Below are 27,680 nucleotides of genomic sequence, written 5' to 3'. Positions count from 1 at the left end.
ACATGACATTCATACATGACAAACAACACGAGACGCATCATGTTACATTAATAACAACTTTTTTAAGCCAAATTAGGACTTGCTTGGAGACCAATAACAAAACAAACATGTATTTAGGTAAAAATTCCAAGTCAACATCACAAGATGTGTTTTTTTTATTTGGTGGAAGTATTTTTAAATCAAAGGTGAAACAACACTGCCCCCCATAGCTCATCTGGTTGAGTGATAGCCCCACGAACAAAGGTTGTGTCCTTAATACAGCGGGTTTGATTAAAGGCAAGGTTTGATTATGTCCCTGATACTGGTTCTGAACGTGTGCTCACTAACATGTTTATACTGTGATCACATCAGGCTTTTTAGCTGTAGAGTCTGAAATATCTGGAATTTCTGATAGATTTCGAAAACACCTACTGAAGTGTCAACAAATTACCGTCAAAGCCACTATTGCTAACATTGTATGGAAATCTTAACATTTGTAATACAACAAAAATGCTAACGCAGTGTGGGGGCAGCCATCTTGGAGTGAGTCAGGATAACAGGAGTCAGTTTTAAATGAAGTGAGGATACATGTCATTCATGTGTGCTGTGAAGAAACAGTCAGAAACACTCGGTCATCGTTGTCACATAGAGTTTTATTTTCTTTGATTAAAAAGTATCTGAAATGAAAACAGTACATAAAGTGACAATGATGGTGAAGAGGCCAAACAACAGGCCGTCCTTCTCAACAAGGCCACAAAAACAACATCATCAGAGCCGTTTGTCAGTGTTCATCTTCCCTCCAACACACACACACACACACACACACACATAACTCCCATCAGCACATTTCACAAGTTAAAACCTCCCAAAATCTGTCTGGGGACATTATGCAAAAAAAAAAAAAATGCTACACGAGTAACACAAAGTCACTAAACAACACACACACACTTATCTCCACACTGTTCATCTGCTGGGATGAAAACTGTGAGGAACACACACACATTAACATACACACACACACACATACACACATTTAATTTGCCTCTCATGGAAATAAAAAGAATCAGTTTGTTTTCAGACGGTGAGTCTGCAGCTCAGCATCTCTCCGGCTGCCTCGTCACGTCACTGTGAAGTCATCTTTTGGTTTTAATTGAGAGGCGAGTTGGCACGTACAGGCAGACCCTCGCTCAGGATCTTATAACAATATTAATAATAATAAGATGCTAAATACTGTTTATTCTCAGATGCGTTTTGCTTATTTTACCCTGATGATTTTGCGGCAAATGTTCCACGATGTTTTATATTTAAAGGTTCAGTGTTTAGGATTTAGGCGGACATATTGGCAGAAATTGAATATAATTCTATTATCTATATGAATTTTTACCTTGTGTTTTGGCTTTGTTCATATTTTAGCTCTGTTATGTGTTATGTTATGCTACGTCCTGTATTTTGGTGAGCCGAAGACAATTTTCCACCCTGGTGGACAATAAAGACTTATTCTATTCTATTCTATTCTATAATATAAGCATGATTTCTTTAGTATTTAATCACCTGATAATAAGAATCATTGTGTTTTCGTTACCTTAGAATGAGCAATTCATATCTAATAGGGAATGGGTTCTTGCATATGGAGATTGCCATGTTGCACTGCTATGTTTCTATGGTAGCCCAGAACGGACAAACATAGCACAGGCTCTAGACAGGCCTTTCCCGTTGTCCGTCCTACTTTGGCTGCTAAGGTCCAACAGTTTAACAAACTTGAAGCAATTCCTTAAGGACAAGAACCAAGATGAGGAGAAAACCTTAAATTGTTAAGTAAACATTTTAAGGAAACGTTAAGGAAAAGACTCAAGGATGTTTGTGAAACCGATTTCTGCATCTGAAAAAAGGTGAGCTCATATTAGCAGGTGGTGGGTGAGCCGCCCGTCTCCAGGATGCCAAACAGCGTTATAGTGACACTGATTTGTAACGTCAAATTGCTTTACTCTTTGTTCTTCACTGGTTTGAATCACTGGGTCTGTTTGTTTTGGAGAGGACAAGACCTCTATGGATAATTCAGCTCCCAGTAAAACACTGAACTGACTGAACAATAAACGCTGAAGGATTCCTAACCGGGAGAAGTTTCAGCTTGTTACAATCTGCAGTCCTCCTCGTGGCGCTAGGTGCCACTAAATTCCCCTAAATCTTACACACTGAACCTCTAAATATTTGTAATAAAAACATTTAATTCTTTAATTCTAGTTTTAAATTGACAGAATCTCAGCTGAACAAAAAGTCCTGAATAAAAGGAAAAGATGTTTGTAATCTGAGGTTTCTGAGGTGTGACAGAGTGTTACACACGTGTGAAAAGATTTAAAAGAAATGGATCTGCTATAGGGGAGAACTTCTATCTAGGGCTGCAGCCAACAATTATTTTCATAGTCAGTTTATTTTTCAGTGTTTTTAAATCAATTATTAAAAAAGTTGTTTAGTCTAAAAAAAAGTGAAAAAGGCCCCAAAGTATCTTCAAACAGGCTGAAACCTAAAGATATTTTATTTAAATAACATAAAAAAGTTAAAATTCAGGAGCTGTAAATGTTTGACATGTTTCCTTGACAAATGACCTAAACAATGACTTAATTATTAAATGGCTGCAAGTAATTTTCTATCAATCAACTAATCGTTTCAGCTTTAGATGTTCCTTATAATCAGCAGTTATTAAATCTCAGTGTGTCTTCTCTCAGTCATCCTATTTATTTTGTTTCTGGTATCAAACACCATCTGCATGTTGATGCTAAGAATTTTATTTCTAGTCGAAGAAACAAATCTTTATCCAGTAATCTGATGATTCTACATAAAGCAACTGATTATTTAATGTGTTACAAACTGCATTTTTCTGCAGAGTCAGCACGCTATCTAAAGTCAAAAACCGGGGCAGCATTATAACGGTGTCATGGTGAATCTTCTTCTCGGCAGTATTGCGAGATCTCTGTTTAAAAAGGGTGAATAAACACTTTTCTCTGACTTGGGAGCTGAAAATGCTTTGTGAAATAGTCTCAGATGAAACACTTGCATTATTTTTTAAATTCAATGTTCAGTTTTTTAATTCATAGTTTCCGCCTTTAGCCTCGTCATGTTTCCTGAATATATCTCAAGTTATTTATAAGAATCTCTGTTTTTAAGTCCCACATTTACAGTATTGTTCAAAAAATCAGACTGTTCTGTGCAGATATTTTACATCACTCCGCTTAAAAACAAATTATTACTGTAAACCTGATGCTGGTTTTCATTTTGCCTGCAAATTATTCATTTTTTTGTGTGTTATTTATTTGTGTCAAACTGTGTATAAAGGGCCTTTCAACTAAAATAATGTGATCTCAAAATGCAAAAGACTAATAATTGGGTTTTTGTGAATTAATTTTATCTTTCTGTTAAACTCTCCTTTCAGGGCCAACGACTAATATTTGATTGATGCACACACGTACAACTCACGCGAACAAACAGGGGTAAAGTCTGTTCAGTCGCACAAAAGCAAACAACATGTCAGTCCGCGGCCTCTGACACAGAAATCACCACGGCAACACTCGACCTCACCTGACTAATAAAAAGAGGTTGACTGAAAACACAGTAAGCACTCTGTCACTGCCTTTGGTGAGATGGAAACACACACACACTCTTCTCTCTCTCTCTCACACACACACACACACACACACACACAGATGGCACGGTGGCTGGTCCGTGCAGGTGGAGGTAACCCCAGGCAACAGGAGGAGGAGGAGGAGGTGGAGGAAGAGGAAGAGCTTCATCCTCCTCAGCTCCTAATCAGTGTCAGAAACTCGTCGCGGGTTTTTGGGTCTTCCCTGAAAACTCCCAACATGGTGCTGGTGACGGTTTTACTGTTCATCTTCTGAACGCCTCGCATCACCATACACATGTGACTGCAGGGAGGAAGAGAGCGGAGTTAAAACGACAGGAAATGAAGTGACGATAAAAAGATAAAAATAAAGAGAAAATTACATTAAGAAATAAAAAGGAGCAGGAAGGAGAAAGAAAGAGAAGGGAGGTGAGGGGAAGGAGATGTAACTGGAAAGAGTGACTGAATATACTGACTGTTGCGCTTTTGTTTTTCACAGATTTAAGTTAAAGATCCGAGACATTTTACATGTAGTCAATAGAAATATGGCCCTCAAACTGTTGTTAGATATTTATTAAAGTCAGTGTTCGTGAGCATGTTTCCTTTCCCGAGACAATCCATCCACCTGACAGGTGCGGCATATCAAGGTGCTGATTAAACAGCATCGTTACTACACAGCTGTGTCTTGGGGTAGTCACAATTAAAGGCCACTTGATCACACAACACGATGACAGACGTCTCAAGTTTTAAGAGTGTGTCACTGGCATGCTGACTGCAGGAACGTCGACCAGAGCTGTTGCCTGTAAACTAAATGTTCAGTTCACTACCATAAGATGTCTCCAATGTGGTTTTATGGAATTAGGCATAAATCCAACTGCACTAGTTGGTTACGGTGATGAACTGCTGTTGTGCCAAGACCCTGGTGAGGGCAATGAGCATGCTGATGAGCTTCCCTGAGACGGTTTCTGATGGTTTGTGCAGACATTTTTTGGTTGTGCAAACCAATTATTGCATCAGCTGTTTGGGTGGCTGGTCTTAGATGATCTTGCAGGTGAAGACACTGGATGTGGAGATCCTGAGCTGGTGTGCCATGCCAAATGCATGGAAATTACATTGGCGAAGGCTTTGTGACGACCCTCCTCCCATACTCTAGGTGGCTCTCTTGCCCGGCTGTGACAGCTTATGGTAAGGAAATGAAGAGGGCAACATCTCTGGTGGACGTTCCTGCAGCCAGCATGCCAGTTAACACACTCCCTAAAAACATGAGACACTTGTGGCCTCGTGTTGTGTGATCAAACTGCACTTTTTAGAGTGTCCTTTTATTTTAACAATCCAGAGGCGGGTGGTGGGCCAACAGGACAGAAGCTCCATGTAATTTATTATCCATGACCTAAGGCCGGCCAGCTCCCCCCGAGGTCTGGCTCCAGAAAGGGGGCCTGATTTCCAAGTACCAGACAAGGCACTCAAGCTCTGCTGTAGCCGTGTCATTGAGGTTCTTGAATTGCTCTAAGTCTGGCCCCTCCCCTGGGACCACGCTGCCTCGGAGGACTCTACCAGGAACTATTTGCTCTGGACAAAACCCTGGAGCTCCCAGGATCACTGGCACACCAGTGTAGTAATGATGCTGTTTAATCAGCACCATGATATGCCACACCTGTCAGGTGGATGGACTGTCTTGGAAAAGGAGAAGTGCTCACTGACACAACTTGTGACCGAAATGTGAGAGAAATATATTAATTGTGTGCATAAAAAGTCTTAGATTTTTAACTTAAACCTTTTAAAAGTGGTAGTTAAAACAAAAGTTTTGAGTTTAAATTTTATTTAGAATAAAAAGGAAATGAGGTGTTGAAAATCGAAGTAACGGAACAGAGTCGTGTCAAAGATATATTTACTAATGTATAACGATTCTTAATATTTGAAACTGTTTCAGTACACATATTCTACAGCTCTGATACGCCGGTATCTAAGTTTTCAATGTCAATTTCTTCCCATAGTATCTAAAATGGTATCAAATATCAATCTTTTTCGAGGTATTTTATCAGAGTTAGAAATTCCAGTACCATGATGACACAAGAATAGAGGTAAAAGTGATAAAAGAATAAAAAGAAGAAGAACAGAAAGATGAGGTAAAAGAAAAGGAAAAGAAAAGGAAAGGAGGCGAGGAGATGGAAGGAGAAGAGAGGGGAAATGAGGTGAAGGAAAGGAACTCGACGTGTTCAGTTAAACATACGTACGTTGCCTCAATGACCACACCGACCCCGGTGGGCTGCAGCGCCTCGGTGATTGCCACAGCAATTTGTTTGGTCAACCTCTCCTGAACTGTGGACGCACAGACAGATGGACAAACATGTACCAGGTCTGCCAGAACAAACATGCAGAATGACAGAGTAAAATGAAAGTCTGTGTTTATGTAACAGCAGACTTTAACTCGGTACCTTGTAGTCGACGACTGTAGATTTCAACGATCCTGAAGGGGGAAAGAAAGAGGGACAAGTTATTCCTCGGTGCCACAGAGCTCCGTCTCTGTCCACAAACTGTTGACAACACATCAATGAGCCACACTGCTGCACGAGGTGACATGTGCTTCATTACCACAAACACACACACACTGTAGTTTATTTTGGCCCAGTCACACATACACTGTCCCGCTACCTCATACACTCACTACAGCACCAAAAGTGGATTCATGAACAAGGTAAACCCAACCCCATTTGAAGGCAACACACAACAGAAAGCATTAACGAAAAAAAACTGTCATTTTAAAGCTATTTCCTGATGTGACGAGGGAGCAGAGGGGAAATGAACAGATGTGCAGAAACGACCCGGTCTTCACCTTCGACCTGTTGCTCTTCTCTGTGAGCAAAACCTCTTAGGACAAATTCGCCCTCGTCCACCTCCGAGAAAATGTCACAAGAACAAACGTACAGCACGAGGAGAGGCTGAACGTGCTGTATGTACATGAAGGAGAGGCAAGATGCTGCAGCTGGGAGAAAGCAAAAGCTGCTTCAGAGAAAAGAAAATGTTCTTCATCCAGTCAGTCATGTGGACTTTGATTTGAAGGTGTGACAGGAAAATGAAAATGGAGGTGAACTTTGTTTTTAAAAATGTCTTGAACAGAAATTAATTTCAGATCACTTCACTTCCTGCCCCTGTGTGTTTCCTCCCTTTTGATGACCTCACCTGTGTCTGATTGTCAGTCCCGCCCTGATTAGTCTCACCTGTATCTCGTTATCCTTCCCCTCACCACAGTATTTAGTGTGTGACTTGTTTCCTCTCACTGCCAGTTCGTCTTAGCTCCTTGTGTGTCTAGTGTTTCCGCCTTTCGTTTCCCAGTGTCCTATTCTTAGTTTTTTTGGATTTTGCCTTTTGACCAGTGAAGAGTTGTTGGTTACAGTTATTTTACCTCAACTGTCTCCAGAGTCGTGCGATTAAGTCCACTCTCACCTGGTTCACAATTAACATTTTTTCTGCACATATTTGCATGTATCTATAAACATACAGATGTACATGTATTTTTTTTCCTGGCTCTAAATTTAAAGATGGATTTGTTGATCCCATCAAAGTCACAGGGACTTTACAGTATATTCTTCCTTTTCTATGTGTGGGGAAAAAACTGTGCCCTTGGTTAGTTAACACTTTCCACCCCATTAGAAAGAAAGACTGTGTTCATGTACATACTCAGGCACTGTAGGTGTTTTATTTTGTGTGTCACTGTATTAATGTAATTTTAGGTATTTGTTTTTACAAATTGAGATGATGTAAAAAAGATTATGAAGCTCTTCACAACAATAAATACTAAGTAGATTCATCTCAAAGGAAAGATTCAAGAATGAGCAGTGAGATGAAAATCAAGTCAACAATTCATCCAGAGTATCTGAACCAGTCTGCAATGCCAGGGGTCGGCACGCCTGGGATCCCACCCCTGCCTGTTGCCCAGCACACTTTGCACCTGAACATGCCTATCCCTGCAGGATGGGGGCCCATGGGACTGCTCCAGAGAGGGGCCCCGCTTTCCAGGTAAAAGGCGAGGTACTCAAGCTGTGTTGTAGCCGTGTCATCAGGGTTCTTGAATCGCTCTTAGTCTGGCCCCTCCTCTGGGACCATTTTGCCTTGGAGGACTCATCCATCCATCCATCCATTTTCATCTGCTTATCTGGGGCCGGGTCGCAGGGGCAGCAGGCCAAGCAAAGCACCCCAGATATCCCTCTCCCCAGCAACGCTTTCCAGCTCCTCCTGGGGGACTTCAAGGTGTTCCCAGGCCAGACGAGATATGTAATCCCTCCAGTGTGTTCTGGGTCTGCCCCGAGGCCTCCTATCAGTGCAATGTGCCTGGAACACTTCAAACAGAAGGCGCCCAGGAGGCATCCTGATCAGATGCCCAAACCACCTCAACTGACCTCTTTCGACGCAAAGGAGCAGCGGTTCTACTCTGAGCTCCCTCTGAATGTCCGAGCTCCTTACCCTATCTCTAAGGCTGAGCCCAGCCACCCCACGGAGGAAACTCATTTCGGCAGCTTGTATCCACGATCTCACTCTTTTGGTCACTACCCAGAGCTCATGACCATAGGTGAGGGCTGGGACGTAGATGGACCAGTAAATTGAAAGCTTTGGAGGACTCAACTAGGAACTATTTGCTCTAGAAAAAACAGCTCCTAGGATCACAGGGACACGCAAATCCCTCCACAATATTAGGGTGGCAATTCTTAAAAAGGGGACCAAAGAGTGTGTTCTAATTATCGGGGTACCACACTGCTCAGCCACCTGGGAAAGTTCATTCTAGGGTGATGGAAAGGAGTCTCCATCCGACTGTTAATGTCCCAACCCTCACCCATGGTCACGAGCTTTGGGTAGTGACCAAAAGAATGAGATCTTGGATACAAGCCGAGGCCTCAGACATCATGTGAGGAGCTCAGAAACATGGAGGGAGTTCGGAGTAGAGCCACTGCTACTTCGCGTTGAAAGAAGCCAGTTGAGGTGGTTCAGGCATCTGATCAGGATGTCTCCTGGGCGCCTCCCACTGGTAGGAGGCCCCAGGGCAGACCCAGAACATGCTGGAGGGATTATATATCTCATCTGGCCTGGGAATGCCTCAGGTCCCCTGGAGGAGCTAGAAAGTGTTGCTGGGGAGAGGGATGTCTTGAGTACCTTGCTCTGCCTGCTGCCCCCGTGACCCAGCCCCGGATGAGCATATAAAAATGGATGGATGTCAAAATCAATTTATTTGAAAGTTAACCTGAAAATGAGCAGAGTGGATTTGTCTTTAAATTAACCGTCAGTGCTAAGAAATGATAGCAACCAGGAAGTAAGTCTGTAAACTGTGAGCGACATTTACAGCAGACAGTCTCAATGATCATTTTACCGTTTGCCTTCTGTCATGTCGCCTGATCTCACCCAAAAAACTACTAAAATAAGACCCAGGTTGAATAAAACCACCTTTTCCCTTGGAACACTCCTGTAGCCGTGCAGTATTTCTTTGCTTCCTCTCAGATCGTGAAGGAAAGAAACCAAATTTTAAAGGCTTTAAAATTAGCGCCACCCAGTGTGCAGCAGAGGAAAACAATTCACAGGAGCTTTATTTTTGTTTTAAAAAATGTGAATGTTTCAGTTGTTCTCATCACAATGAGAGTGTGCATGTCGAGTCCCGGGTTAGTTAAGGGTGTTAGTGTGATAAGCCTGAAGGTATTGGGGTCAGTGGGATCAGATTCTACGCCAGTACACACACAAACACACACACACTCACCATTTAATAATCAGCTTAAATACACACTAGCGCTCACTCTCTCTCTCGCACACACACACATAATTAGAGTAAATTGACTCACCTGGCCAGCTTGCTGAGGCCCAGAACTCTCTTGTTGGGGAGGTAACCGATGTGAACCTGCAGACGGTTGAAAATTCAAGGTCAAATATTTTAGATAAACTTGTTTTATTGGTGTAAACTCTGTTGCACAACTCATCTGATCCAAGCTCACATAAAATGTTAAGCAGCATCACTGCTTAAGATGAGACAGGTTATGCAGTAATTAAGCAGATGAATTTGTACACTGCCACAGTTGTGAACCTCTGTGACTTTTACAAACACACTAAGCACTAAGGCTGCTAAGAAACACTTTCAGTATGGTACCTTTGGAGCCAAAAGTAACCCATCAGACATGGTACCTAGACCCTAGCGTTTCCACTGCAAACAGTACTCTTAAATGTGGGCGGGGTTGTTGTCACTCACTGCTCCGTCCAGCACTCACTGTATTTCCTCCTTTATCAGTCTGCACCTCGTTTATCGTCCGCAGAACGAGGCTGCACGCCGACATTTTCAGAACAAAATAAAACAGGCTGCAGTGAGAGTCTCTCTCCATGGGATATTTAAAAATAGCGAGTTTGTGCATTTAGTCCTTCTAAGGCAAGCTCAGGGGTTTAGTGTTGCCAGAGCCCACAGGAACGACGCTCCACAGCGCTTTTTTTTTTTTTTCTCAGAGTGAGGACTGGAATATATGCATTTCACATAATCTGGTCGAAATTAATATATATAAACACTTGAAGATCCACTCATTAGTAAAATTGTATGTCATATAAAAACTAAAGTAATGGTCAAAGTTGTCACAGTGAAATTTAAGGTGTGCTGATGGATTCACAACGTCAACTCATGCATTGAGTAACATTTCAAGTTACCGTTCCACCTTAAAAGTTGCCGGCAGTCGGCCCAGTGAATTAAGTATTTTTCTCAGATTGCAAAACATCCTTTCATTTTATAGTTACAGTTTACTAATAAAATTCTCCACAGTATGAACAGTGGTTACATGAGCCTCAAAACCAGCCACAACTCAGCCCTGAGCAGAGTGACCGTCCTCTACTGACCAATCAGACTGTGTGCTAGGTACCCCAGCAGAGGGGGGACCAAACATGGGGACAGTACGGAACGATTCTATTGGTACCATCCACAACTTTTCACAGTGGAAATGGAAAAAAGCGTACTGAACTGAACAGTACCGTACTGCTCGATGGAAACGGGGAGTCTCTTAAGCGAAAAGCTTGGGAGCCACTGCTTTGAGTTTTTAGCTCTTGTGGTATAACGTGAGGGTTTGTCACATGTTGGTTTTAATATGTCAGAACCCAAAGAGAAGGTAGCAGAAGCCAATGCTGAGAGCAGAGCAGGTGGACGAACAACAGACGAGAGAGAACGAAAAGACGGAGTCATCAGCTGGAGAATCACTGCTGTGGATGTCTGCAGGCAACACACTCACATACACACACGCATACACACACACACATGTGCGCTCCACTCAAATGTCAGACGCAATTTGTTGACGAGACGAGAGAAAGGGCAGCGGCAACAAGCGTGCAAAGATCTCTTTTCCTTCCAGTTTCCTCCCTCTCTGACATATCAACATCAAACAGACCGACTGTCACAGCTGGTTGTTCACTTATCTGCTCACGTTATTCACGTTTACTGGCACACACTGGCAGCGACAATGGAGCAAAGAAAAAATGTATAATAAAGCATGAGAGGAATCTTTAATTGTAGCCATTTTTAGATGGTAGCTTTGGTTTTAAGGCACATTTACTGTTCGTTTCCAGTTAACAAGCATCTGATACACCTACTGTACACTACCTGTTCAGCACCAAACAGCTGACAGACAAAGTTTGCAACTAGCTGCTAAAAAAAGTGAATCATTTAGCAGCCCGGTTCATTAGTAGGGCTGACAACTCCTGGTCGTTTGATCGATTGGTTGGTTGACACGCTCTTGTCTGATCAAAAGTCCTATTGGTCGGACAATCACTGGTGTTACTTTCAGAAGGCTGTGCGTCCATCAAAGCATTTTTCCAAGCTGGAGATACAAGACGGTCTTCTGAAAACGCCCAGCGGAGAGCTGCTTGAGAGCACTTTGGAGGTGCAGCATTTATTCTGCTACGGCGCTTTGGCTGCGTCTGGTTGCTACAAAATGGAATATCCGTGGAAGTAAAAATGTTGGCACAAGGTAGAGGACCTGCTCTGGATGAAGGGAAGGCTGGAACACGCAGGGAGAGAGGACAGACCAGGTGTTCTACGTGGCCAACTATTAATATCCCCTCCAAGGTTGTTGTTGTTCAGCCCTTGTACATGTTGGAGGATGTGATGGTTTATCTTTGTGGTAGGCTATTTGTCCTACCTTTCTTCCACTACGATTGGACTGCAGTGATGAGTGCAGCATTTTCCCCAGGTTGAACATTTTTCAGCTCTTGGCAACCAGAAAAAACATCAAACAGTGGTAGAGGACAGGGGGACTGTGGAGGTGGGTGTGGTTAGTCGTCAGCTGCAGGGGACGGGTGTGGGGGAATGGCTCATGAGAGTAGTACCAGGTGAGTTGATTGACACAGCTGCTGCTGGTTTGCTCTGATTACATTTCTCCCTTTTTAATGCAGTAGTGTACTGGCTATTGAGAACTGCTGCCCCGAAGAAGGAGAAGGAGACTGCCTGAGTTTTTGGTTGAAACTGATTGGACTGGGAGACATATGCTGGAGGAGCCGGGCAGCTACAGAACCATGCTGAAGATTGATTTTGTTGTTGTGAAGTGGGCAGTAGTTCAAACGGAGTGCTGAGTCTGTGCATCTGTGCTGGGGGAACTCACAGTGGTAGCAAGATGGCTGCTGGAACACTTGTTTTCTTTGGGTCTTTTTTTGAAAAAACACAAAGGATCGTACTCTTTGACATTATGAAAAGGACCCCCACAGAGACAAACCTTTTCTTAGACACTTATAAAATCAATCTGAGCCTGTTAATGGCAAACAGGAGCAGGGAGATGTCAACCTGTCTAGTTGCTGCCAGCTGCAGCCCTCTCGCTCAGTGCTGGATCAGTTAAAAAACTGTTGGAAAACACGGTCTTGGCTGAAAAGTTCCTAACTTACACTTTTAGAGTGGCCCTTCAATGACCTGTTTCACCAGGAAATACATCCCACTGATACTGATACCAGTTTATGGGACTTTCAGAGGCTGAACATGACACCAAATATTTTTTTTTGCAGTGTACTTTATCTTCAAGGGTTGATACAGACAGGCTGTAATAAACTTCTCTTGTGCGGCAGACACTGAGACACTTTATCAAACAGCCGGTGGCTACCTGCACGCTGTCTGACCAACAATAGAGGAGGATGTGGAGGAGGAGGAGGAGGAGGTCTCTCTCCCTGTGTGGTGAGTCACTGAGAGACACAACAGACACACAGGGAGATGACAGAGGCTGGATAAGAGGCAACGCTGCTGACGGTGACGAGGGGAGGGAGGTGGTTTAGGGACACAAACAGCACCTGATGGCCACCACACACACACACAAACGCAGGAGGTGTGGTGAGAGTCTGTGTGATTCACTGCTGTCATCAGAGCCCATTTACACCGGTGGAAACGGATCAGCTGCCAGCTACTATTGTGTTAAACGACATGCACCTGTAGGCGAAGGAGGAGGGATGGGGGAGCAGAGAAAGAAGAATCAGAAAGAGGGAAGAGGCCAATCAGGTTTGTTAGTGGAGAGTAATGATGTCAAAGCAGCAGCAGGGACGAGGAGGAGGCGGAGGAGGCTAAAACCAACAGAACAAACGCACGATAAACAGATCTCAGCTAATCTGATTGTTTCTCATGTTCTCTGTTGTTTAGACCAGTGGCCTCCAGATAAAGGCTTTTTAAGATACACATCTCTTACTATGTTCTGAAGTCTCTGACTCTTTGTATTAGATTATGAAGATTTGCAGCTTTCTTTAGAAAAAAATCCCCTTTATTGGTTATACCAGAAAGCAAAGCTGCTCGGCTGCAATAAAGTAGTGTTTATGTACACTGCTCTCAGTTTAACTTCAGGGATATCAATCTGTCCATTTAGGAAGCACAAGTGATTGTGAATCAGTTTCAGCTGCTTTGGTGCAAATGAAAGTGACAACAGGTGCACTGGAGAGGCAAAGCAAGACAACCCCCCCAAAAAGGGAACGGTTTTACATGTGGTGTCCACAGACAGTTGCTCTCTCCTTATCCTTCCTCACTGATTCTTCTCTAGTTTGGTCTTCTGCTAGTGTCCTTGTCACTACTGGTAGCATGAGGCGGTACCTGTAGCCCAATCAGGCTGCACAGGTCGTCCAGCTCCTCCAGGATGGCACATCAATATGTGCAGTCACAAGAAGCTTTGCCGTGTCTCCTGGCACAGTCTCAAGAGATTTGAGGAGACACCAGGAGACCGGCCGTTACATGAGGAGAGCTGGACAGGACCGTAGAGGGGCATCAACCCAGCAGCAGGACCAGTATCTGCTCCTTTGTGTGAGGAGGAACAGGAGGAGCACTGCCAGAGCCCTACAAAATGACCTCCAGCAGGCTACTGGTGTGCATGTTTCTGACCACACTGTCAGAAACAGACTCCATGAGGGGGGCATGAGGGCCTGAGCCCAGCACCGTGCAGCTCAATTGAGTGAGGGCTGATACAAAGTTTATTTAAGCTTTTTAAAATCATTATACATCCAGACTGTGACAATATACTGACGATTCTGTTACAGTGGATATAGACACTGGAGATACATCTGGATCATGTATAGGAATTATTTCTATGACGACCTTTTATTGTTTTGTCTTTTTTTTAATCGTATGTCAGTGGGTCTGGGGGCCTGTTGTGTGTAGTTATGTCTTGTTTTTGTTCTTGTTTATACATGTTCTAAACATTCACAATAAAAAATAAAATACAGTTGCTAAATCAGTTGCTTATATACTTAAGTTCAACATTCTGCCTTTGCCAAGGGTTTGTTTTTGATGGTTAAAATATAAAAGCAACAGTTTTCAAAAGTCCTTAAAGGGCAGTTCCATTATTTAATTTAATTTAATTTAATTTAACTTGAAGTAGTTTTCCTGGTAACTCTTGGTAGCACAAAAAATGAGGAGTTACTATGGAACTAATAAGGAATGAATGAGTTACAAACCAATCAAATGTCATACAGTAGCTAATCATAAGTTAATAATTAGGTAAGTATTAATGGCTAAAGGAAATAATGAGGAACGAATAAGAAGCTAACCATTAGTTAATGGTTGGCTCTCGAATAAGTCCTAATCAAATGTGATAGAGTAGCTCATCATTAGTTAATAACTAATGATTTTAAAGGTCCAGTGTGTAGGATTTAGTGGCATCTAGTGGTGAAGGTGCAGATTGCAATGCACAGAAACTTCTTTGGGGGCAAATGTGTAAACATGAATGGCCCTTTCTAAACGCCAATGTTTGGTTTGTCCGTTCTGGGCTACTGTACAGCAACATGGCGGACTTCGTGGAAGAGGACCTGCTCTAAATGGCTCAATCTAAGGTAACAAAAGCTATTCTTATTTTCAGGTGATTATAAATTAATGAAAACATACTTTTGAATCTTCTAAATCCTACATACTGGACCTTTAAATGAACAACTACCACCTTCCTAAACCAGAGGAGGAAGACGTGTCTGTGCTCACCCTGCCAAAGATGGGCACCAAATGATGTTCACACATGGAGAACATGTCGATGTCTTTGACAATCACCATCTCGTCGTGGTCTTCATCGAAGATGGCGTCGTTGAGCACGTCTGCGGAGAAAACAAAATGGAGGAGAGATTAAATCAAAGGGAAGAATCTCCTGTAATTCCCAAAAAGAGGAACAAGTTCTTCTAACTTGGCTACCACATTGTCTTCCTGTATTAATTTATTTCACCTTAGTCCATTTACTGCATTTGTTAATTAATTTGATCAACTTTTTTTCTTTTCGGAATCATTTACAGATTAATTAGAGGTTGTTTATTTACTATAAATGTATTCTACTGTTTGTTTATGTGCTGTATTTATGCCTTGTTCTGTCCTTTGTGAGAGTTTACTTCAGGATTTTTATAAAATATATATAAAAATCATCCTGCATCCATTTCTGTCCCCTCACAGACAGACAGCTGGAGACCACCAGGGACGCCCAGTTCACCTCCACCGTTGATCCACAGCTTTTTATCGTCAACACTGGTGTTTCTCTTTGACAAACACTGCTGTCTAATTATAGCTCTGCTTCCATACGCTCCTTCCTGTTGTTGCTTTATTGCATTTTTCAGTTGCCGTGGGTTCAATAAACCGCTTTATCTGTTTGTGACGACGCAGACGCCTCTCGCTCTCAGCACGGCATTTTTTAATTTCCTGACTGGCTATCTGTTGGAGGGAACGAGGTGGTGGGGTTGGGGCGGGGGGTGTCACAGGAACATCAGGGAGCAGACTTGTTGCTTCAGTCTCTGCTGCTTATTGAATGACTCTGTGTGTGTGTAAATGACAGATATCGTTTAACACATTCAGTCTCTTTTTTTTGTCCATTTTTGTTTTGTCTGATTATGACGCAGAGTCACGATGATGAACGATGTCACCGTTCATCATGAAGATCTTTCCCACCAACACACACATATTGGCGTTTTGTCTCATGATGTCTCTTGATCTTACTTGACAGCTTTCTCTCTGCAGATGAGGTGCTCTGTTTTGGGACATCTACCTTCACGTCTGCAGGAGAAACCAGAAGTCGAAGGCTTTTCTTTGACACCTCAGGTTCGACCTCAGATGTGTTAAGCACTCAGCTGTATCAGTTATCATTTTAGCTCCATTTACGGCAATAAATCTTTCCACTGATTGTTCTGATAGCTGCTGCTCCTCACTGCCATGCAGATTAACACTCACACTGTTGTGTTACAATGTTAGCTGTTTTCATCCTGGTTGCATTTTAAAATTTGACATGCTTTAAAATATAATGTAAACCTGTTATTAATGCACATTCAGCCTTGTTTTTTAAATGTAATTACATATTATAAAACAGAGTCTACAGCCATGCTAACTGTGCTGTGAAGCTACAGACACAGTGGTGCTTTGAGCTAAATGCTAACGTCAATGTTAGCTTGCTAACATTTTGTCACCTCAAAACACAAAGTTTAGCTGGCGGTTGATGTCATTAGTTTTGCAGGAACTTGGACCTAAACCAAACTGTGGAAAACTTACGTGAACAGTTATTATAGTTCTTCATACTGATGAAGAACTGATGGAATGTTAATGTCTGAAACATATAATAAGACTGCAAACCACATATTTCAACCTCAGAGTAGCACTAGAGTTAAATCCAATCACTAAAGTCATTATGATTTGTTTTCTTGGAACCATGACTGTCTGTGCCTAGTCTCGCCACCAGACAATCAGAGATCTCCACCTTCTGATAGTCTGGGGACACTCTTTTCTAAAGTGTGTTTAACACACCGGCAAAAACTGCCGGCAACAAAGCAATGCCTCTTGCATTTTTGAAAAGGACACGCCCTCCCGGAAATGTGCCCCTTTTCTCGTCTGCAAGGAAACAAACACACAGAGAGCTTGAAAATGGATGCCGAGAGATTTAACTCCGTTTTATCAAACGTGTGCTCAGTCTACAAGATTGTGGAAGTGAAGGACTTACAGCAACTTAAGCCATTTTGTACCGCTACACGTGTTTCTAGTTGGACTACGAGCGCGCCACCGAAGGACCGCCCTGCGGATTTACTATTGGTGCTGCAACGTAGGGAGTTTTTTTAAACTCTGAAATTGTATCCACCCATCTAAACACAAAATCAGGGAGAAAGTCATCAGTCTTTAGTTAAGCAAAGCGTCTAAAGACTGACTTGTGAGTCTAGTCTGTGCCAAATATTAAGAAAATATCTCATCGGTAAATGTTGAGATAGTCATCACAATCTTATCTCTACTCGTCATATTTTGCTGCTTGGCCAGAAGCCCAGTGCGTTAATAAAATGATACTGGCAAGCAGCCTTTAAAGTTGTGTCCTGACGCATAAGGGGTCAGTAGTAAGAAGGAGACAGTGGTTAGGTTTAGACAACAAATTTGCTTGGTTATGGTTAGGAAAAGATCGCACATGTCGCTAACAGAACACCCAGCTTTACGTGGCACAAACACAGTGGTAAGAAGGGATTGGCAGTTAGGTTTAGGCGACAAAACTACTTGATATATGGATAGGAAACAATCGTGGTTGACATTAGTAATGTGATGTGACTTGTGTAAGTGGTTGAGGGTTAGGTTTAGGCAACAAAACTACTTGTTTACAGTTAGAAAAGTATCACTAAGGATTACTAATGTCAGTGGGATCCATCCTCTGAAGATCATGAATATCTGCCTGTCCTATAGTTGATAAGTCTGAGCTAAACTGGTGGGCCGACTTACCGACACTGCTGAGAGACACAGCACTTGCGTGGTAAAAAAAAAATGTAGATAAACGAATCTTGTGGCACACCTAACCTCTTCAAAAGACATTTGGAAACAACTGCATCAGGTCTGCTGTCTGCCTTTTTTGATACTGCTACTGGGGGGCAGTCAGACATTTTTAAATTCTGAACATTCTTGCTTCCAGAATTGCATCTCTCTAAAGTCTATTTGTTGGATCGACACCAAAGTTTAATCAGCTTCTGGACACACTATAAACCTTATTAACCTCACAAACAAAAGGATTCTGGATGCCGTTTGCCTTCAGGTTAACACTGTAATAAAGTGGTAATCCTGTTTTTGAAGTTTTGTAATCAAGAACAAAGTTAAAGTGAAAGAAAGACTTTGCTGCTAATAACTTGATCTGGGGTTCGGCAACCGCTGCAACAAACTCCAACAGCCAAAAATCGCAGGTGGTCAGACAATCACACACCTGATGTGGGGAAAATTACCTGTCATCTTTATCATTCTGGCATCTCAGTAACCTGGAGGTTTGTTTAGAACGAGATCTTTTGACTGCTGTTGTTCGTTGTCTCATTGGACTTTGATTTTATAGATGTTGTGCTTCCAGATCTTAACCTGAACTAATTAAACAACAGATATTGTGACAATCATTAAAGTCATTTGTCAAGCAAAAATGCCACACACTCTGGTTCCAGCTTCTCAACTGCAAAGATCTGCTCCTTTTTCCATCTTACATGGGATAATATAGTGAATATCATTGAGTTTTGGACTGGAGGTAACTGATTTTGTGGTCACAAGATTGACATAAAATCACCTTATAAGTTGATATGGTGAACTTGCTAGGTTATTTACACATGATGGATTTAAGTCCAATATTCTCTCTCTTTTAGCTCTGTGTTTGGTCTCCACCAACTATTGAGTGAAACATCTGGCTTTTTAGCTTCTAAATGCTCCACTATGTTTGCTCCTGAGCAGGTAGTGTATAGGGACTGTACTGACGACTAATTTCCCTGATATTCAAAGAGAGGTTTCGATTGGTTGAGTAGTCTAAACGTAGGACACAAAATTGAGCACAATTTAATCTATAAGGTTAAACCCTGTCCAAAAAATAATGCATGTAGTTTATCGGAGCCACTGAAATCGTCACATTTTTCAATAACCAAATTTTATGCTGTAGAAATGTGTGGCACTTTGCACCGTGCATTATGAACATTGCACATTATGCTATGCTACTGCAAGTGATTACTTTACTTAGCCTACACTGCTAAATGCAGCTACATGCTAACGTCAGGGAAACATGTGAACTTGCTGATGTTATTTCTCCTCGATTTCGGATCAGATTCCTGCTGGAACATTTTTTATAATGGTTGAAAGTGCAGCTGTTCTCTGTTGCAGTCATTCTCTGGCTGCAATGACACTTTAGAGATGTTGAAATGCGGAAGATCTGGAAACACTGACCAATCAGAGCAGACTGGGCTTTTTCAGGAGTGGGGCAGATGCTAAAACTGAGCATTTCAGATAGAGGGTAAATACAGTGGTTCCAGCATAAACAGTATGAGGAAGAATAAAATGTTTTTTGACCATTAAATCCTGTAAACATTTTCTGGAAGAAAACCTTAAATACAACAATGAACCTGAAAATGAGCATAATATGTCCTCCTTAACACTGTCCCATTAGTAAAATACAATTTAGAGCCACTTGAATTAATAATCTTTAGTTGCAGCCCCTTTAACTTGGCGAGGAAAATGTCATTATGGTCAAAAGTACAAAATAAAACCCAAGTTCTTACAATAAAGAAGCATTATACTCCCTCTCATTGCAGCTTCTGAACATCAGTTACAGTGACAGTGGCATCTCATGCATACATACACATACACACACACACCCTGAAGGAAAATAACCTTAAGTCAGCCTTAACTAAATAAAAGATAAAGGGCAGCTGGTGTGGGCTGCCAGTTTGAGACGCCCTGGGTGACAGAAAGAAGAGGCAGTTATCAGGTAATGACAGTGTTACTCATCATCAGCTCTTCATTCAATAGTGCTCCTCTGTGTGTGTGTGTGTGTGTGTGTGTGTGTGAGAGAGAGTGAGAGAGAGAGAGAGAGAGAGAGAGAGTGAAGAGGTCACATGTTGACACGTTCTGAATGAAGCAGGAAACAGCTGACTGAATGACTAAATAAACAACGTTATTCATTTATTGTTTAGGCAGCAAGAAGTGTGTGTGTGTCTTTCTCTCTCCTGCTTGCACACACACACACACACATTTCCTATACATAGTCTTAACCCTGGGCTGTATTCATGAGTCACTTCTGTACATCCCTGACTTTATATGAACAACAACAACAACAACAACAACAACAACCATGACACAACTATAGGGGAGGGGACACCATTTAAGGCCGAGTCTTCACTGGGTTCAGGTCCCGAGTTCAGGTCCCGGGTTTGGCCCTATGCTGCAGGTCATCCCCTGTCTCTCCTGCCTTTTCTGTCTATCTCTCACACTATCAAATAAAGCAGAGATGCCAAATATAATCTAAAAAAAAAAAAAGACAGAAAAATTTAAATATATATCCCAGTTTCACATCCCATAATATTCAGTATTTATGGCATTTTCTGATCTGCTGAGTTTCAGGAAATTGTCTTTTTTCCCCCTGTTTATTTAAAAAGACATTTACTGACTGAATCCGACTCCCTGATGCTCTCTGATGCCTTTTGGTTAGAGGCTACATCAGGGTTTGTGTGTGTATGTGTATATGCATGTACGTGTGTTACTAGGCAACCACCCAATCAGCTGAAGATTATCAGTCAGTGTTAACAAATTACATGGCATAGTTGTAAAGACCTTTTAAGGGCAGGATGTTTCTGTGTTTGAATTGTGGAAACTGGTTTGTAATTACAACTCGTGTCTTGTTTAAATATGTAATAATTAAACAGTGACATTACTGTTACCTGTAAGGTCACAACAGTTCATCTTGACAGGAACACGAACGTCTGCAGAAACCTTTACAGCCGTTATCTTGTACAGCTCGGGACCGCTGACTGGAAACTGTTTGTTCCTCATTCATATTTATGTACATGAGCACAGATGTACAACCTCTACATTAGCATGGAGAGGTTGGTTATGTTAGACTACTATAGTCCATGTAGCCAAGTCAGTTTTATTTATGTAGCCCAAAATCAAAAATCACCCTTTTATGGAATTTTGGGGACTTGAATCAACAGTTCAGTCTTCAAAAGAAAAAGGGCCTGAAGCAAAATTTTGGGCACCCTGCATAGTCAGTACTGTGTATCGCCCCCTTTGGCAAGCATCGCACCTTCTAAACACTTTCGTAGCCAGCTAAGAGTGCTTTCACACCTGCCCTGTTTGGTTCGGTTCAATCAAGCTCAAGTTCGTTTGCCCCCTAAGTACAGTTCATTTGGGCAGGTGTGAACACAGCAAACGCACTCTGATGCCAAACACACCCTGGTGCAGTTCATTTATGGTGAGAAGGTGTTCCGACCTGGATCTGAACCAACTGCAGTCACATGACACATTGTTTGGGTTAAACATGAGCATGTTACAGTCCTGGAGGATTATTAATGTGCACCTCCTCCTGTACTGCCTTAATATGCACATTCAGCACATCCAATGCATCAAAACAGTGCTTTATAGTTGGAGCCGCGCCTCGTTTTCAAACTGTATGGTTTGACTAAAATGAACAATGACAGCAATATAGTCCACGATGAGCAGCGCTAAAATCAACCTGCGTAGTTGTCCCTCCATTGTGACATTAGAAAGTGTCACATTTGTCTTGCAAGTGTACTCTTCTTCAACGTTTGCTTTACTTCCTGGATTTTTCCCACATGGAAATTCTGACCAATCAAGAGCATGAATGAAGCAATATTACATCAATTGGCCAAAGGGGGGGGCGCTATAGCAACCAATTGAAATTACAAACTTTGAATGGGCATATCTCATGCCCTGTATGTCATAGAGACATGAAACTTTGCGCAGAGATGCCTCTCCTCATGAAGAAAAAATTTGCGCCAAGAACCCATAACTTCTGATTATATAGATTTTCCACCATTTTGAATTTTTTGAAAAACACTTAAAATCCATGTTTTCTGAGGAAGTTTGAGCGATCTGCATGAAACTCGGTGAACATAATCTAAGGACCAATATCTAAAGTTCCCTCTTGGCAAAAGTTGGAAAACTTACTAAAACTGAGCTTCTATAAGGCAATGAATATTGCGGAGGGCGTGGCTCATCACATAAAGGTGTATGACATCTCAAGGGTTTCACCCATCACCACGCAACTTTGTAGGCATATGACCACACATCAAACAAAATGGGGGCGCCAGAGAGCTAATTTTTTTTATCTAGGCCTATATCTAGGCCTATATTTGACAGGACAGTGAAGCATGACAAGAAGGATGGGAGAGAGAGAGAGAGCAAGGAAGACATGCAGCAAAGAACGAAGGCTGGATTCCAACCCCCACTGCTGCAACAAGGGCTAGCCGCACCTTTCCCATGTGAACTACCAGTGCGCCCCACTTTTAAGTCAATACGACATATAAATACTTTAACTATCTGCCTTTCAACGTGCTACCTCAACTACTAATGTACAGTTTTAGCCCACTAACTATCCCACTATTGGCAATGGTACTACTGTACTTTCAATAAAGCAATCGTACTATCAAATTCACAAAAGCTCTGTCTGAATACATTGCTCTTCTTAATGGGTTCAGTTTAGGCTTGTGCCGGTTTGAAAATTTTCCAACTGGTTTGATTTAAAGCCAAATATCTAACCGAACCGATATATCGAATTATATAGCTAATTTTACCACTGGGGGTCGCATTTGAACTATTTTTCCCAATAGAAGCCCATTATAGGTGTAATCCAATCCACTAGGTGGCGGTAATGCTGTATTAACTGCCAATACACACAAGGTTACACAAGAAGAACAAGAAGACGCAGAAGGACACCAAGGAACCTTCCTCTGACTCCGCTCTCTCAGTGGAGACACAGCGGTTGAGAGGGCCAAGCGAGAGGACGTTCCTGCAGTAGTTCCAGCCCCCCAAATAGTACAAGGAACTTCTTCAGTGGAAACAGGTTACTAGGGCAACAAACTGAATGACTGCTGACTCCCACGCACTTTTCCCCGCCCCCAATGAAATTTGATCTCTGGCAGCAGCAGCAGACAGCTAAGTGGAGCGAAGCTGCGGAGGAAGCCTCTGAGACAAACTAAACAAAACACTTGTAGGCTCCTCCACTTCATTTATAAACAAACAAACCTTATTAAGTTGTCATAATGCATGTTACAACGCAAGATAAGTTGAATATAGTCCCTTGACACGCCGCCGATGTGAAAAGCTTTTTTTTTTTTCTTCTTCTCTCCTCCAGTTTATCCGGTTGACGTGAATTAAACCATGTGGAACTCTTAAACCGGACCAAACCGGTTAAACCGGAAATCGGCACAAGCCTAGTTCAGTTGACTATTTAATCTGCAATTTCCTATGACCTGTATCCCAAACACACACCATGTGAAACTGTACGTGGGCAACTGTGCACTCAATGGGTGTGGACTAAGTTCTTAATGACATTACGAACTGAGGAAACAGCTCCCTGAAAACACTTTGCTATCTTCTTATAGTCTTCTCCTGCTTTGTGGGCATCGGTTATTTTAGTGTTCAGAGTGCTAGGCAGCTGTTTAGAGGAGCTCATGGCTGCTGATTGTTGGGACAAGGTTTCAAGAGTCAGAATATTTATAAAGCTTTGAATTTTGTATCACCTGGCCTTTCCTAATGGTGACTGTGAACAAGCTAGAGTCCTAACAAGCTAATTAAGGTCTGAGACCCTGGTAAAAGTTGTCTGAGAGTTCAAATGTCATCGGGTGCCCAAACTTTTGCATGGTGCTCCTTTCGTTTTTTTTTTCCACTCTTAAATTGTACAAAACAAAAATAACATACCAGTCATGCCTAACGTGTTGAAAAGCATGTTTCATCTTTGACTTAATTCCTTTTGGAGATCAGTTCATCCATCCCAAACTTCAGACAAAAAAAAAAAAAAAAATACACATATATATCAGCAATATCACACCAGAGGGAGTGCTGGTGTACTGTATCACAGCTGTGATGATATACAAGTGACATCTATGAGTTACAGTTAAGTGACAACCAATTATGATTTGTTTGCTTACTGAATGATTTATTTGGCTCCGCCCACACAAACCGTTGTACAGTTTGACTGGGACTGAAATGTCGCCAAGCACATAAACATTCCCGCACAGTTACGTCGTGTGTCTGCGTTACCACAGGCCTGCTACTCTGTATCATGTACATTTACCTGTATGTTTCCATTTATTGTGGAGTCTGGTGACAGTCGCTTTGGTGGCACACGTGTGATGTCATTGAGTTAACAGCTTGGCTAGACAGGTTGTGACATTCTCTGATGTCATATGAGCACACCCGGAGGTTTGCAGTGAAGTATCCTTTACTTCTCTCATCACGGGCTTAGAATTCCTGTTTAAACTTTGCATAACTTTCCCTCATTACAGTTGCGTTGGTCATGTGCTCGACAACAAGAGGATTTTAGGCTCATGTTGTGATGAAAGCTGAACTCATGACCTACACACACACACGTGCACACACTGATCAAACAGTGTGACACTCACTAAAAATGCTTTAACTCTCCACAAACATCCAGCACTGAAAACTACATGTGTTTTTTGTGTTCTCTGCTTTCCAGCAAGTCAAAGGGGAGTCTCCTGCGACAGCCAATCAGCAGACAGACAGAGCACCGCCACTGCCTGCAGAGCAACATATATATGTACATCATCATGCTCTTCACAACCCTCCATCAGATGCTGCTCAGGGATAAGAACAAAGTGGTAGTCGTCAGGTCGTAACTGTGTGAAAACATGAATCACCATCTCCTTTTATTACTGGGTGCTCTTCATATTTCGTCTCTTCCTCCACTGCATTCCTTTCCTTAACATGATCACACAAAACAACACCCACAACAGCCAAACTACCTCCAGATGGAGTTCTGGAGGAGGCACAGAGAGAGGACGGGGGGCAGATCCTCGACACCAGCCACTCCAGCTTGCCATAGCGTGGAAAAGCCGGCCCATGTGGACTCTGATATTGCGTACAAAACCCCTCTACAGCTGCAGGTGACTCAGCAAAACCCCCTCTGGATGTGACTCTGCGGAGCAGGAGTCCGGCCGGTGTGGCAGGATCAAACGTGAGCCCAAGGAACAACAGATACATTTCACAGATACCTCCGAAAGGCAGGTTTTGCCAGCTGTGCAACAGCTCTGTTTGGGCAAATCGATCTCATTTTAATGTGTGGGACTTTCACCCTCTCAACTCGATTCACAGCCAACAAGCAGACCAGTTAAACCCACCTGATCAAATATCACAAAATGAAAGCAAGAGGAAAACACAGGGTGGCATGCAGGAAAGATTTCCATGTCAGAGCTGTGTTCGGCTGCTCGAGATCAGATGTTAATCACTGTATTTCTGCTGCATCATTAGACTGTTCAAACACACGTTTAAAACAGGTCGTAAAGTTTCTTTTGTAGAATTGTGGAGAAATATGTATAAAATGATGCACAAGGTCAGAGCTGCAACTAATGTTGATTCTTTTATGGATTCATCTGGATATTGTCTCTTAAATTATTAATTTAGTCTATAAAATGTCAGAAAATGCAATTTCCTGAGGCCCAAAGTGACGTCTTAAAACTGCTCATTTTGTCCGACCAGCGATCCAAAGTCCAAAAAATTCAGTTTACTATAATTTAAAACAGAGAAATCATCACACCAGAGAAGCTGTTCCTCATATTTGCCTGAATGACTTAAACAATAATTGATTATTCAAATAGAAGCACCTTAATTTCTGCAGATCCGCTAATCGATTAATCGTTTCAGCTTGACACAACACAGCTACAATATCTGCACTTGACGTAACAGAGGAGCCATAAAAGACGAGTTGTTTCATTTCATTATGAGCATCATCCAGCAGCAGCAGAGACACAGTGTGTGTGTGGCGTCACAGCTGTCGGGATGTAATGATCCTTAATCAAGGTTCAAAAGGTTAAATTTGCTTTGATATTCTTACAGTTTAACAGATGCCGAGCGTTTTTTTACGTGCATGATTTTAATGTAAAAGCCGTACAGGCAGTAGACCAAAACTTTGTATCTTTTTTCTTATGATTGGACCTTCACACAGGTTTATAGTCGCTTATTCTACTGTCAAGAGTACATAAAATACCCATAAAAACATTTTAATGTTGTCATATACACACAGAAGGCTTTGATTACTACAGGGTTTGCTTGGCCCCACAATATGACACAACATAGGAAGGAGCTCATTAAACCATTACATAATGAACCAGTATACTACCCTGCACTATTTTAAAGGAAATATATCTCTATATATCAAAATAAAAGATGCCTGTTTTGCACTTAATGTCTGTTTTACTGTTTTTTGTGTGATGTCATTGTTCAGCCTCTGGCTCATAAGTGCAATACTTATCTCTGAAATGTAGTGGTTGGAAGTAACTAAGTACTTCTACTCAAGTAGTGCACATAAGTACAACTGTTAGGTATTTTACGCCACTGTATGATTCTGCTTCACCACTTTCATGACGTGTCACTACATTTATTTGGCAGATATTACTCTGCAAACATATAAAGTAAACTATTGTAACATATATAACACAGTTAAAATCAGCTCCACAACCAGATAAAATGCTGCTTTTATGTTACGTCATCACTATCTATAATCCAGTTTTACAATATATGATAATATTATTCTGTCTGTATGTGAGTACTTTTACTTTTGGTACTTTCTGGTGGTACTTTTACCCAAGTAAAGAGCCTGAATACTCCTCCCTCAGCTGCTAAAATGCATAGATGGAGACAGTCTCTGAAAATGGAAATACTCCAGTACTCCAAGTACCAATGCTTCAAATCTTTAGATACTCTGACCTGTGCTTATTTTAAACAGGATTATGGTTCAACGTCTAATCAAATCTCACCCTGGTTTTAAATCATTTTTATACCAGATTACCAGACATATTTTATGATATTGATGATGATTAATGCTTCTTCCCTCTTAAACTGATCATCTGACATGGAAAATCTAAATGCACTAAGAAACTAGAGCTGTCAGATGAATTTAGTGGATGGAAAGGTACACTGTTTCCCACTGAAATAAAGTAGTGTAAAAAGGGAAGTACTTATTCCTATACATCCATCAGGTCAGTTTAAAGAGTTTCCATCTACCCTCACATCAGACCATATAAAAGTGTTTTCCCAGGATGAAAAGGGTGTAAAGTGATTTTTGGGAGGCGCTGACCCTCCTTTAGCTGCCACCTGTTGACCGCAGGACAAATCCCAAGCGCCTCTGAGCGGCTTTGTGGATTTACAAACTCACCGATAATTTTCTCCTGGTAGCCCTTGGTGAAGAACTGCATGGCGGTGGCGGCCCTCCAGGGGGTTTTGAGGAGCCCCTGCCGCTGGGGGTCCTCCCCGAGCCCCCGCAGGATGGTGGTGTAAGCCGCGGCCAGGGACGGCAGGCTCATCTCGTTGTCCTCCACGCTCCTGGTGCGCTCCTCCCTCCAGCTCTCCATCACGGGCCGGTGCGAGCTGGACTCGGCGCCCGGCGGAGGCTGAGGAGCGGCGGCGCGCACGGTGCCGCCGGCCGGCCGCTTCACCATCCCGTCAAAGTGTCCGTTCATCACGGAGCCGCTGTCCCCGGTGTCTTTCTTGTCGTTAGAGCCGTACTGTGTCTGTTTGGAGTGCTCCATCACTTGTTGTGCTGTGTTCACCGTGTGTTTCCTGTCAGCTGAGCACTTGTTGGATCAGTTTCTGCTCCTCTTTCACGGATCACTTCTGTTTTTAGTTAAAGTGCGCGCTCCTCTTTCA

At 42.2% G+C, this 27,680-nt stretch overlaps 1 protein-coding gene across 1 annotated transcript; it reads right to left on the bottom strand.

Annotated features, from left to right (window-relative positions):
* Nucleotides 1-611: 611 nt before the first annotated feature.
* On the bottom strand, nucleotides 612-27,680 carry gch1 (GTP cyclohydrolase 1). Its single transcript, XM_033632993.2, has 6 exons — nucleotides 27,190-27,680; nucleotides 15,027-15,136; nucleotides 9,415-9,470; nucleotides 6,028-6,059; nucleotides 5,827-5,911; nucleotides 612-3,896 (listed from the first exon to the last, which is right to left on the bottom strand). The coding sequence occupies exons 1-6, from the start codon at nucleotides 27,560-27,562 to the stop codon at nucleotides 3,770-3,772; spliced, it is 783 nt and encodes a 260-aa protein (XP_033488884.2). The 5' UTR covers nucleotides 27,563-27,680; the 3' UTR covers nucleotides 612-3,769.

This window comes from Epinephelus lanceolatus, chromosome 2 (genome assembly GCF_041903045.1).
Source record: "Epinephelus lanceolatus isolate andai-2023 chromosome 2, ASM4190304v1, whole genome shotgun sequence".
Lineage (NCBI taxonomy): Eukaryota > Metazoa > Chordata > Actinopteri > Perciformes > Serranidae > Epinephelus > Epinephelus lanceolatus.
This window is presented reverse-complemented; position numbering and strand designations above follow the sequence as displayed.